General features: G+C 34.9%; 1 protein-coding gene across 3 annotated transcripts in view; it reads right to left on the reverse strand.

The window, feature by feature from the left end:
* The window catches only part of Csmd3 (CUB and Sushi multiple domains 3), a 976,820-nt gene that overhangs the window by 843,883 nt on the left and 118,375 nt on the right, over positions 1–14,562 (reverse strand). For all 3 annotated transcript variants that reach the window (XM_038342099.2, XM_038342098.2, XM_042055667.1), the window contains exon 3: positions 596–708. In XM_038342099.2, coding sequence (XP_038198027.1) covers positions 596–708 — 113 coding nt within the window. The remainder of the gene's footprint in view (positions 1–595; positions 709–14,562) is intronic.

The following is a 14,562-nucleotide window of genomic DNA, read 5'->3' on the forward strand; positions in this document are numbered from 1 at the left end:
GTTATTCAGCCTGTCTTATCAAGTATTTCAGAGAAATTCCTGAAGGTAGGCTACTTGAAGGTTCTGATCAGAGGTTCCATACTGGCCATAAATGCAGGGACCTACGATACCTCCTTGGAACATCAACATTAAAATGGTATATTAAAAACACCAGGCTTGTGGCAGTAAAATCACATGCTTCATCCTTCAGAGAAAAATCAATTGAATGTTGTTTTAACTACTGCTGAATCGAATAGTCCATAAAAAGAATTTTAAGAACTAGGTAAGAGCCTAATAAAAAAAAAAAAAAAAGAAAGAAAAAGAAATCAGTTCCTTGGGGCTAGCAATTCTAATAGCCTCTTCTGGCCACCACTGGTACTGCACATCCATGGTACACATATGTTCATTCAGACAAACACTAATACATAAAATAAAAAAATAAATAAATCTTTCATTTAAAAAAATTTATCTGTTCGTAAGTTTTGAGAAAATTAGATGTGCTCAGCCAGTCTTCATGATCCTTATGGTAATTAATCTTCCATCACCATACCTGGAGAATTCTGGTTTTAGTTAATTAAACTGGAAATTGGTAATATATTCTATTACCACCACTTACCCTCATAATATACTTTAAATCCATGAGCACTAACAGCAAAGTCACTGGTCAATCGTAGTGAGAATACAGATTTGGTACTTGTCACTGGGGGTGGTAGGTGGAATCCTGTTAACCTAAAAGGCAAAACAGAATCTTTAGACATGTAATCATTAGCATAATAAGGTTTTTAGGGAAATTAGAAATCATGTTATCAAGTTCATTTTTTCTGTATACTCATGCATAGATACATGTCTTTCCAATTGTAAATTAGCCATCAAAGTACAAGTATATAAAGGTATATATTTAATAATGGAAGTATATGTGTATTACATTTTATAATGCCTATCAACAATACTTTCATACTAAAATTGTCATTAGTTCTAACTTTAAGAATGAGAATTATGAGAATTTGTGTTTAAGGGTATTGTGTGTCACTAATACCAGAAAGAGATCCTTAATAGAAAATATAAAAGTACACAGATCATGCTATGGTCATAATGTGTGTGTAGATCAGCGTCCTTGAAATTTCAATGTTGTTCTTGAGGAATAAAAAGGTATATAGGAAAAAGTAGAAATTAAGCACTATTTGAACTCAAGTTTAAATAGTTTAAAATACTTGTTTTTCCAAGTGCAAATGATATTCTCTGAAAATAAGCAGCTAACAAAGCTACTAATCCCCAAACATGTATCTGTTTCTCCTTAAGACACCATATAATTTTAATAGGATCCAGGTGTTTTGTGAATATTTCATATTTTTGCATTATAGGTTAAGGAGTAATATATGGTAAAGTTTTAATACAATTATTTATTTATAACCTATGTTATATATGATTCATTTATATATATAATGAATTATATGTACTTCATTAATAGCTTATGACATTCTTAAGCGTAATTGGGTTATTTCTTTCTAAAGTCAATAAAGGATAAAATGACTAGTCACTAATAGAACTTATTGTAAGCCACTGATTGAGCCATGATACCATAACAGCAATTTTAAGTATCATTTGATTCTTCTTGGGCTTGAACTGAAATACCAATGCAATTAAAATGACAAATAATATCCAGAAGAATTAATGGAGATTGTTTTAACTGTGGACCTCGAGGCTGCAGTTGCGATGTAATATATGAAAGAAGAATAAAAGCAAAAACAAAACCACATAGGCCAGAAAACCAACATAATGATTTTAACTTTGTACTAAATAACTGGCAGTAGCTTAAAGAATACACATTTGAACATGAGAAAAAAATGAAAAAGATAAATGTCCCTTTAAATTCATTTAATTCAGAGTTCAATGCATGATATTTCAAGAGCTGTGATTTTAAAGAACTCATAGTATGTGTGTATAAACAGTAGTATTCGATTACTCCTTTTACAATTAAGACATACTTGACTTCTTTAGAGCTTTTCCAATATGTTTTCATTTAAATACTTGTAAATCTTCTAGCAGTTTCTTTACAATCCAGGACATATCCATAAGTTTGAATGGTTTTCTTGCTATGTAAGCCATATCTCTTAAGTTATAAACCATTTTGTAAAATAATAACAGTTTGTGGTGTGTGTGTGTGTGTGTGTGTGTGTGTTTTATATGTGCACTGGGAGAGTATGTTTACACATGTCCTTCAGAGTGTCTTAGTACATGTGTTCTTGTGGAAACCAAACATTGATATTGGGTACATTCCTTGATCATTATCTACTTTATTTGGGGGATCACGGTCTCTCCCTAAAGAAGGGACTCACTGCTAATGTCTCTGACTGGTCAAAGAGTTCAAGGTTTCCTCCTATCTTCCACTCTTCCACTCTTCAGCACTAGTGTCTCACATATACACTGCTACTTCTAGATGTAACATAGGTCCTCATGTTAATACCCAATGACTTAACAAGCCGCACTCTCTACTCAGACCTTGACTGTATGAGTTGTTTCATAGGCAGATGGTTAGAGTTGTATCTATTATCAGAAGCACATAATATGCCTGTACTTATATTATTACCAAGGCTCATCTCACTTGTATAAGATGAGATAGCATTCTCAGAATTATGGAGATACTATGAATTCAACAATATCGCCCTTATGTCTCAGATATGGCAAAACTTTCATAATGAAGAATAGATGTATTATGCTTATAGTCCTCCTTCAAGTTACCACAAACTTATACAATGTTTTTTTTATTAACTTAATATAAGCCTTCCAGAGCAGAGTTCAGTTGATTCTCTGCTCAGAGCCTCACAGGCTACATTTAAGTTGTGCCTTAAGCTTAATGGCTTTCTGAAGGTCTTGAACTATATCAGTCTCTAATTCAAAGCAATTCAAAGCACTGAGGCTGTGGCCATAGTTCAGCTTCCTGTGTTTGAGGAATTAAGCTCTCTGATTCCTTGATGGCTGAAGAATCATTCTCAGAGTCAGAGCTTTGTCTGTATCCATTGCTTCTTTTGTGACCTTCTTCCTTTATTACTTGAGAAGGATCTTATGGTTCTTTTCTTTCTTTTAATTTTTCCTTCTCTTCTGATTAACATTTCAACTACAGAAAGCTTTCTACTTTTAAAGTCTAATGCAATTAAATTGCATTTAAATGTATCTGTTTTAACATCTGAAATCTGTATTTTTACACACAAATTTTCCTGTGACATGATATCAAACATTCTTCATTGTTCTTATAGAACCAATACTCTATCTGATGTGGGATTTTCCTTTGTATACTTTGAAAAAGTTTGGTTAATTAATAAAGAAATCTGTGGCTGACAATTGGGGCAGACTGAGAAACCAATGATAACAGCACTGGGATTTGCCTCTACTTCATGTACTGGCTTTTTGGGATCCTATTCTATTTGGATGCATACCTTCCTAAGCCTGGATGGAGTGGGGAGGGTCTTGGACTTCCCACAGGGTAGGGTACCCTGCCCTCTCTTAGGACTGGAGGGGGAGAGGGGAAGGGTGAGTGGGAGAACAGGAGGGAAGTGGGAGGAGGGGAGAAAGTGAAAATTTTGATTGGTAATATTTATAAAGTAATAAAAGAAGAACAAAAATGTAAAGAAAAATAAAGAAATATGGCTTGGCCTGACAGGGCAAAAAATAGATGTAGGCAGGAAAAAAACTAAACTGAATCCTGGGAGAAAGAAGGGTGGGGTCAGGGAGAAGCCATGTAGCCCTGCCAGAGACAGATGCCGGAACATTAGCTGATAAGCCAAAGCCATGTGGCAATACACATATAATGGATGAAATTAATATGTAAGAGTTAGCCAATAAGAAGCTAGTGTTAATTGTCCAAGGGGTGATTAAATTAATACAGTTTCTATGTGATTATTCCAGGGTTGTGCAACCAGGAACCAACAAGTGACTATCCTGCCAAGATCTGTCAATTTTAATTATTAGTGAGCATTAACTAGATAGATTATTCCAAGTTGAAACTTTAAATAAACTCAAACATATAACTAAAGTAAATATACTACTTAAATCTGGGCAAGGACTGGTTAGGTATAAACAACGTGTACATTTTTTCTCTTACTTTTGTATTTCAAGAATATATATATATATATATACATACATATATGTATATATATATATATATATATATAGAGAGAGAGAGAGAGAGAGAGTATGTATACAAATTGCTGAGTTGATATATTAGGGAATAAAACATTGTTTATAATACTGAATTCTGGTTTCATCGTTCATTATTTATTGCTCCTCCAAAGGGACAACCATCATTTTGACTTCGATCAAAGAAAAGATTTTCACATTTAAAAGATTTATATGGACAGAAACATAAAATTATGTTGCCTCTGCATACTTTGACTTAATAGTATATTTGTTTCATGACAACAGAATAGAAACACTGATCACTGTTTTGCAGAAATCCATTTTATGAATATTCCTTATATTTTTCTTATACACTAGGTGGATGTTTGTTCTCCAGATAGATCTCTTATAAGCAATATTGTCACAAATATTTTACATAGTTTGAAATCATATTGATATAGTTCTATGGTGAAAATATGTACAAATGAAATCTCAGTGTCATCACTAATAACTTTTTAATTAAAATGTTTCTGCACTGCCAGGATATGAATATAACTACTACACTTTTATAGCTATTGCGTGTAATTAGATTTAAGTTCCACTCAACAGGAATGGAAATAGACCTGGTGACGAATAGCTAACTACTGTGACCTAGTGAGTTCATGTATCTTAAATAAGCACCTACTATGGCCACTTTATGAAAGCAGCCTAATTTTAACTGCATTGCAAATATTTATTCTCATACCACCAGAGAAATGTCATTAAATGAACTTCTCTTTTTAAAAGACAGAGATCGTTAAAAAAAAAAACCCACAACTTGTTAAAATGCAGGGACCATAGTGTGTCCAGCCCAAACGATACATCTACAATACAAATTTTGTACCTCAGACTTGGGGAATATCACGGAAGAAAGAAACATATGGATTTTAGGAAACGGAAGTCAGGAACACTGCAGTGAGATTGTATCTTCCAGAAATGAGAAGGAAGTTCCAAAACTAAAAGCTGAAAAATATGGCTGGTTAAACAAGACCAGAAGTACACGATCAATAGATAGGCTATTGGGAAAGGAAGAAATTATATATGGTTCCATCCTGCCGCGCACTGCGCCCTGGTCTGCGCTCTATGCGCTAGAACCCAGTTGGAGAGCTTCAGGCAAGGGGCTGGAGGTTGAGGAAACACAGGCAGAGACAGGCACACGGACCTCCAATCGCTGGTACAAAGCCCCTCTTTAATAGCACCACGGAGGCTTAAATACCCTGCAGTCAATGGCCAACAGGTGAAAATCCCGTCCTCTGATCCTCTAGGCTAGGCACAGCTTCTAGTAACTTCAATTAGGAAGTTCTAGCAGGGAAGAGCAGCTGAAGGCCAGGACTACATTAGTCCCAACACCACCCCTAGATAAAGAACTATAGCCAATTAATTAATGTTGAGAGTAGGAGAAATAACATTCCCCCTGGAGGAGTTCCCTATTTGGTTAACCAATGCCAAGTTGTATATATTTACATATGAATATAGGCCTATATATATGTGTGTGTGTGCATATATGTGTGTGCATATATGCTTGTATTTACAAATATATGATTCTGAGCTATATTATACATATATATTACATAACAAATGTATATATATTATATCATATAAAAGTGTGTTTGTGTGTTTGTATCTTACATAAAAGATTTTGGGATGAATCAATGGGAAGTATACATGGGAAATATCAGAGGGAGGAAAGTAAGGGAGAAACATGTAATTACATTTTAATTTACAGAAAGTATAACAGGGATAAATACTAAAATAAAGTATTTCCCATATAAATGATGCAGGTTGCTCTTCCACAACAAGCAAAAAACCATTCTCAGAAAGAGTGAAATTTAAATAATTCTAATGCACCAATGTATCAGGAATCCTTATCAAAACAAAACCATACTATTAAATCATATTTGACATATCCTACGGCTGATGGTCTTTCAATCCAGGCTTAGATCTACAGAACTCTTTAATATGTCACCTTACATGGCTAATGGAACAAATCAGACATAATCAAGAACTACAGAGTTGGAAGTTACGCTGTATTATTTTAATAGCTCCAGGGAATTCACAAAATAGAGTCAGTGGTTAGAGAGAAAGATAAAGTTACAGAATCACATGTGAGAGTGGTACAATTGCTGCCTGCCTTTGAAGATGGAAGCAGAATGCAAGTCAAGCAATGCCAGGTGTAAGCTGAGAAAGGAAGAAACAGAGCCTCTCAAATCCTTTCTCACACACACAAATTGTAGCTCTGAGCAACTGAATTTCACTCAATGAAATCCAACTTGAATTTCAGCACCACGGTCACACACTGATACACCTGTGTTGCTTCATTATTACATGGAAAGGAACCATCCCCAGCAACGAGAGTTAGTGAACAGCTCTCCTTCCTACTTTAGAAACAAAGTATCTACACAAACATAAATGTGCCCTCTAATTTACCATGAAATCTTTTGGGGACCTAGTGACTACTCGGAAACTCATGGATTTAGAACATTTTACACAATGCTTACTTGTTTTTAATTTTGAAATATCTCTGCATTGGATGAACATATGACTTTTTCTCACAGGAATAAAAACAGGATGGAGAGGAATAGATTCAAAAACTTTCATCAAGTTCTCAGTAAATTTCTTTCTTAAACAAAGGCATTGCTCTACATCCTTCTTGGCATAGCCTGGCACTTGTATTATTAAACATAGCCATCTTGATAGGTATAAAATTGAATATCAAAATTGTTTTGATTTGCAATTCTACCAAAGGCCAATCTATAAATTCAACGCAATCCCCACTAAAATCCCAACAAAATTCTTCACAGATCTTGAGAGAACACTTATCAACTTTATATGGAAAAACAAAGAACCCAGCATAGCCAAAAACAATAAAGGAACTTCTGGAGGCATTACCATCCCTGACTTCAAACTCTATTACAGAGCTACAGTAATGAAAACAGCTTGGTGTTGGCATAAAAGCAGAGAAGTCGACCAATGGAACCGAACAGAGGACCTGGATATTAACCCACAAACCTATGAAAACCTGATTTTTGACAAAGGAGCTAAAAGTATACAATGGAAGAAAGAAAGCATCTTCAACAACTGGTGCTGGCATAACTGGCTGTCAACCTGTAGAAGAATTCATCTTTTTAAGGATGTGTCCTTTCGTAGGCTGGTCACACAAGGCAGACCCCAATCCCAAAATTAATTGAGCAAATGAAGGTGAAGATGATGGAAAGAGGAGAGACAGACAGAGAGAAAGATACAGAGTTTAGTTAGGGATGTAAGCATGTGTAAAAGGGAGAATTATAGATTACATATAGAAACCTGCCAAACTGTATGACTGTGTTGGATTAATCCTCAGTAGAGAACCGACTTCGCGAACTATTGGTGATTTTTCCATTAAAGCACTGGCAACCACAGTTGAGAGTGCTCTTCGTTGCCCTCACACTTTTCATTATATGACTTCGTAACCATTGTAAGACTCAGTGATTTAAAGTTATGCTGTTTTTTTTTTTTAAATTCATGCTCTTATCTATCTCACAGACTTATCAAGAAACCCCTGTAGGTTTATAAGGACACAAGGATGAATTAGCAATAAGTTCTGCCTTTACTGAAAAATCATTTGTCTCTTGGAAGATCACAGTGAGAAAAGAAATGGATTGGGGTCAGAAGTTCTAAGTTTGTTTCCACACCCCAGTGCGTGTCAGCTGCATGAATTTAAACAGCTTAAAATGATTTCTGAGCTGTCATTTCTTCAATAGCATAGAAAACATGGCTGTTCTATAAACCTTCTCTTAAGGAAAATGCCACTCACCCCTCTGTACTACTTCATCACATATTCCTGTGAGGAAAACGTAAATGACAACATAATCATCTAACAATTCATGGCACAGTGCATTCTCACAATGTCTGAATCACTGCAAATGACTTTATAAAAAATACTTTTATCTAGACTATTTTATGAATAAAAATGTTAAATGCAAACACATTTGCATTTTTAAATTCAGATCTCATATTTTAAAGTTTTCAAGTCATATTAACTTTATTTGAAAATATACTTTACATTAATTGTATCTTAAAGAAAACTTCAAATAGACTTTCATAAAGTGCCTAGCTTCCCTTTCAATTCAGAGGTCAAAAATGGGCATAAAATAATGACTTCATGGAATTAAGGAAATTTCTTAGCAATCATATTATTTTTACACTCTTATGAGTCTCTTCGCATCAGAGTCCACTGCTTATATAGTTAGAGATTGGATCACTACACTTTAACACCTCCATTTGAGAAATTAGCCTTGTCCCATTTCGTCTAACAAAAATGGAGAACTTTTATCGTATTTCATTTTGTAATAACTGTAAGTAGTTAGAGGGTGAATTTAATAAATCACTTAAAATTACATCATTGACTAATATGTAAAGAACCAAAATAATTACTAGGTATTTGATTAAAAATGGAAAGAAATTTAAATTATAAGAAAACCACTTATGCTGCCATTACTTGCATTTTTTCAGTAATAAGTCTGGATTTTTTCTGAGATAAAGGCAATATGATGCTATATTGCATAAGTGAAATGACGGAAGGCCTTCAATAAGAATCACTGGAGGTATCACCATCCCTGATTTCCAGCAGTGCTGCAAAGCTATCATAAAAAGAAAAAGGAAAACACTAACATTGTATTTGTACTGAAACAAAAGCACATAAATTGATCAATGGAATCAAACTGAGACCAAGATATACATCTACACAGTTTTGGACACATTATTTTTTCTTTTTAAAGAAGCCAGAAACACACACTTGGAAAGGACGACATCACTAATCAGTTAAACTGGACGGCTGCATGTAGAACAGCCCAAGTAATTCTATATGTATCAACCTACACAAAACTCAACTCCAAGTTGATCAAAACCTCAATATAATTCTTGATATACTGATCCTGAAAAAGAAAAAGTAGGAACGAGCTTTGAACTTGTTTTCCCAGGAAACAGACTTTTTGAACATAACATCATTTGCACAGGCACAAAAATTAATAAATGGAATCTCAAGAAACTGAGAATCTTCTGTACTCCAAAAGATATCATTGCTCAGACACAGTGACAGTCTACTGAACCTGAAAAGATTTTTACTAATTATGTATCCAATAGAGAAATAATATCAAAAATATTTCAAAGATTTCAAAAAACTGTGTCAAAGAAACTAACAATGCAATTCAAAAACGAGGTACAGATCTAAACAGAAAATTATCAATAGAGGAAATTCAAACTCAAATGGCTGAGAAACAACAAATGGTCAACATCCTTACCCATAAGGGAAATGCAAATCAAAACAACTTTGAGATCCAATTTTATACCTATCAAAATGGCTATGTTTAATAATACAAGTGGCAGGTTATGCCAACAAGGATGTAGAGCAATGGGAACACTCTTTAATTGCTGGTAGTAATGCAAATTTGTAGAGATGATGGGAAAATTAGCATTTCTGCTAATCAGAAAAGATGGAAATCTGTAAACGTTAAGACTAAACTTTACCACTCTTAGGAATATAACCAAAAGATGCTTCATTCTATCAAATTGACACTTGCTCAGCCACGCTCATTGTTGATATATTCATAATAGTCAGAAATTGGAAATATCCTAGATATGCCTCAAAGGAAAATATGTAGATTTTATAGATAAAGAAAATGTAAAGCATTTACAAAATGAGCATTACTCATCCATTTAATAAGGCATATGCACAAGGGATGTTCAATCATACCACAAGAACACTTGCTCAATTATATTCATAGCAGTTTTAGCTATAGTATCCAGAACTTGAAAACCACCTAGAAGCCACTCAGCTGAAGAGCAGATAAAGAAAATGTGATACATTTACACATCGGAGTACTATACTACTCAGCTATTAAAAATAATGGTATTAGGAAATTTGAAGGCAAATGGCTTGTAACCAGAAAAAAAAAAAAGATTTTGAATGAAGTAACCCAGACCCAGAAAGATAAACATGGTATGTATTCACTCATAAGTGATTATTAGCTGTAAAATAAAGTTTATTAGCTATACTACACTTGACAGCCCCAGAGAGGCTATGCAACATGGAGGGCGAAGTGGAGGGGGGAATGAAAGGATCTCCCTATGAGGGAGAAATGGAGGAGATCTCCTCGTGGACTGGGGGCATACAAGGAGGAGAACTTGAGGGATCGGGTTGGGAGGAAGATGGAGGGGACAGTGCTGAAAGACATGAATGAAGAGGGGTATTAACAAAATGCATGTTGACATTGGAAACCTAAGACTATTCAGCACACATTACATTCATGAATGCTATAACTCACAATCAAATACCCTTTCCCCATACTCAGCATGCTACTAAATGTATGGTGTCTACAGCATGTTCATAGTGAGGTTTCATTATGGTAAGATGTTTGCATTTGATCTAGCTGAAAATTTTACTCTCTTTTTGACAATCCTTAAAAAATAATAGAAATAGATAAGGTAATATATAAGGAGAAACACTATTCCCCAATATTATTTCAAATTATGTGTGAAAACTCTGGGAGAACTAATATTTCTAGTAGCATGTAAGATGACAATAACTCAAGTAGGACAATTTACACTGAGGCATGAAGCATGACATAATCATTCACGCCAATGCCAAAACATCAGGGGAGATAACTGTGGCAATATTTTAATAATTTTATCAATTTAGGCTAATGAACTGATGAGTCAATAGATACAACCATGGGCCTTGAAAGATTTGCTTCTGTGGTAGAAAACACATTGGCTATGGTACTATAACCTACAATAGAACAAAGAGCGAAACTGCTTACAATTGTGCCTTAAACAATTATCATATTTAGCACTAGAAATTTGTCATCTGAGGGCGATAGAAAAAAATTCAAAATAATTTTTTTTTTTTGTTTTGTTTTGTTTTTTGGTTTTTCGAGACAGGGTTTCCCTGTAGTTTCTAGAGCCTGTCCTGGAGCTAGCTCTTGTAGACCAGGCTGGCCTCGAACTCAGAGATCCGCCTGCCTCTGCCTCCCGAGTGCTGGGATTAAAGGCGTGCGCCACCACCGCCCGGCTCAAAATAATTTTAATGGCTTATTTTCTCTTAGAATCATTGATCTTTAAGGAAACAATTGTCCATAATTCCAAAGGCAGTCTCAATGAAGCTCTGAGAAAACATAAACTGCCATAAATTTATGCTTCATAACAAATAAAGGTCTGATATTTAACTTTATCTTAAACTGTCTTCACCTTGCACATCCTCTGATTAATGAGCCTATCTTTTCCAAGCTTTCTGGCTTTTGAAAGGCAGTCAACTGTGACAGCCACCTCACATTCTAGCATTTATAATGGGAAAACAAATTAGTTTCTTATTAGCAATTTGATATAAACTGAGCAGCTTCAAAAACTAAAAAATGCTACAAATAAGAGGTTGTTATTAAGCACCGTGCCCTAGTGATGTTAAAATAACTATATAAAATGAAATTTATGAAAATGATTACAAAGTCTGACACATGCTTATATTATCTTCATAATTGTTCTGATGTTAAACCCACTCAGAGTTTTTCTTAATACACTCATGCTCAGTAAGGAATCTGTCCTGTGAGCATAGTAAGCATGCTCGCATGAGTTATTTCTGTTCTCTACTCTGATTATAGCATGAACAGCTCTTTCAAGTTCCTGGTGCCTTGGCTTTTCCATAATGATGGACTATAACATGGACCGGTGAGTCAAATAAACACTATCCTAGGTTGTTATCAGCAGATCATTTTATCACTCCAACAGGAAATGGGTCTAGGAGAGCCATTATACATTGTAAACAGAGTTAAAACCATTTTGTGTGGTTTTCTTGTGGCTGAAAGGCAGATAGAGGAGACCGAGTTCATGAGATATCAGAGAAGGTCAGAGTACTCCAGGCTTGTGCTGTGGATGGGCCATTTTTTGATAATTTGATCAAGAGTTTGGTTTCACTCTGCTGTGTGCTTCAAACATGAGTGAAGTTGAAATGAGAAGTTGTGGAAATGTCAGGACAGAAAGATTTTCTAAGATGGTGCTAAAAAAGTACAGGTCACTATCAGAGATCAGCACTAAAAAGAAGTCTGAGGGGTTTTACTAGTATAGGAGAGAAAATGTCTTGAAACAAAGCCTCCCAATGGAGGCTGAATTTGTAATGATCTGAATATTTTAAAAGGAAAAAAATGCCTAACTGTGTGCCTTTCTACTCTTTGGAAGCAAATGCCAAATGAGAAAATAATACAACCAGGGTCCAAAGAGTTCTTGCTACATTCTTGTCTGGCAGCAGAACTTGACAATGTTGTTAAGGTGATCCTATTCTTGGAAGCATCCATGATGCAATCCTGAGGGATTCAGGGATGCACTGCTGAATACAGTCAATATGTATAAACATTTTAGCCCCTACAGAGAGTCCCTGAAAAGATATGACAAGTTGTGATGGTAAAGTCTCAGCCAAAGTGAAGATCCTTAATAAGAGAGATGCCAGGAGATACCATGGGGCATTCATATAGCTATGGCCATAAAGTGGAGCTATCATAACCCTAAGAAAGAAGCCATACTCTGACCATAATACAAGGTAAGCTAAACCTAAGAGAAGAGAAAACAGGGAATAAACTTGATCCCATTGACACAAGGAAGGTCTTTCTGCACAAGACACCAGTATAACAGGATTTAAAACTAACAATAAGTGGTGTCCTATGAAGCTAAAGCATTCTGTCCAGCACCGTTTACTGCCAATTGACCAAAGCATAAGCCTCCAGAATAAGAAAGAAGCTTTGTGAATTATACATCTGATAAAGAGTTAGTATCTATAATATACAAATCATGGTGGGGGAGCATACCTGAACTCAAGAAAACAAGTAAATAATTTCAAAATGGAGTATAGAATCAAACAGATAGATCTCAAAACCTGAATCATAAATGTCTGAGAAACACTTTATAAAATGTTCAATTCTTAGCTAGAAGCAAAATGTAAATGATAAAAAAGCAGATTTGAGATTCCATCTTACTCAAGTTATATGGCCATGTCAAGAATACTAAAACAAATAACAGCAGATGACAGTCGGATGTGGAGAAAGGGAAACACATTTTCATTGCTGGTGGGAGTGCACGTTGAAAAAGTCACTATGGAAATTCTTGTGGAGTTCCCGCTAAGAGCTGACAAGTAAATCTACTCTAATTTCTAGCCGTACCACTTACAGACATGCACCCTAAGGACTTTACAACTTACTGCGTGGATACTTCCTCACCTGTGTTCATTGATGTTCTACTCGTAATAGCCAGATATTTAGAAACTGCCTTAATTCCAATAAGGAGGCTATTTGTAGATAAAAAATATTCTTTTACATTTTCATAAAATAAATCTCAATAATAAACCAGAAGAAACTAAATGTGTAAAGAAATACAATGCTATAAGCATTAATATATGGTTGAACATAATGTTTAATCACTGTTTGAGCATGATTTTTCTTGATAAATATATTGTTCCTATGTCATTTCAGTTCCTTGAAACTGAAATTTTAATCTATGTGATCTTAAAAAATGTGAATATAATCTTTGACGTATTAGATCTACCTTGTTAATGTAGAGTATTAAATATATTACATTATAAAATATCAGTCTTGGTACAGTTTTGGTTAACAGGGTTAGTCACATATATTGAAAACCTTCACCATGTTTTCCCAATTGAAATATTTATGTAAATGCAAAAGAGAAGGAGAAAATAAAACTAGATTTGTCAGATCGGAGCTATTTTACCTAATGAAATAATGCTGAATGCTTTCAGCTATTAAGTTTCTTTATGTTGTCAAGGGGGCAACCAGGTCTCTTAATTCCCATAACCTATTAGATTATACGTGACTTTACTTTTATTACCCCATTTTAAAAAAAATGGAGGGGAAAAAAAGTCATAAGGAGAGAAACTTATTGTTAAAAGCCACGCCGATAGTAAACGATCAAGTTAGATATTAAAACCATGTTCCATTGGTTTTTCTCTAGACACTCTCGATTAGTTTTCCTGAATTTTAATGAGTGCACCAGTTTCTCCAACTTACTCTGACGCTGGGAGTGAATGGGAATGCTTTTGTACTAATCAGTAGATCTGGCAATGAGAAAATCAATGTATTCTGAATAGATTCAATAAGGTAAGAAATTAAATTTAGTGACTCTTGTAAGAAATAGGGAAAGAGGAAAATCAGAAAAGCTAGTGATTTGTTGTTTTGGGAAGCCTTGCTGGAAAGCTGCGAGTGTGTGTTTGACACCGACATTGGTGTGTGGCAAGCCTAACTGCAGGCTCCTCACACAAGAAAATCAAGTCTTGAACCCTAATTTTGTTACAGTAAGGCGAGCCCCAAAAGGCACATTTCTTTTATATGTCGTCATTAATGATGACTCACATTCCCCAGTGACAGGCACTGGGTTTAATTTTTACACGTTTAAATCACA

This window comes from Arvicola amphibius, chromosome 9 (assembly GCF_903992535.2).
Source record: "Arvicola amphibius chromosome 9, mArvAmp1.2, whole genome shotgun sequence".
Lineage (NCBI taxonomy): Eukaryota > Metazoa > Chordata > Mammalia > Rodentia > Cricetidae > Arvicola > Arvicola amphibius.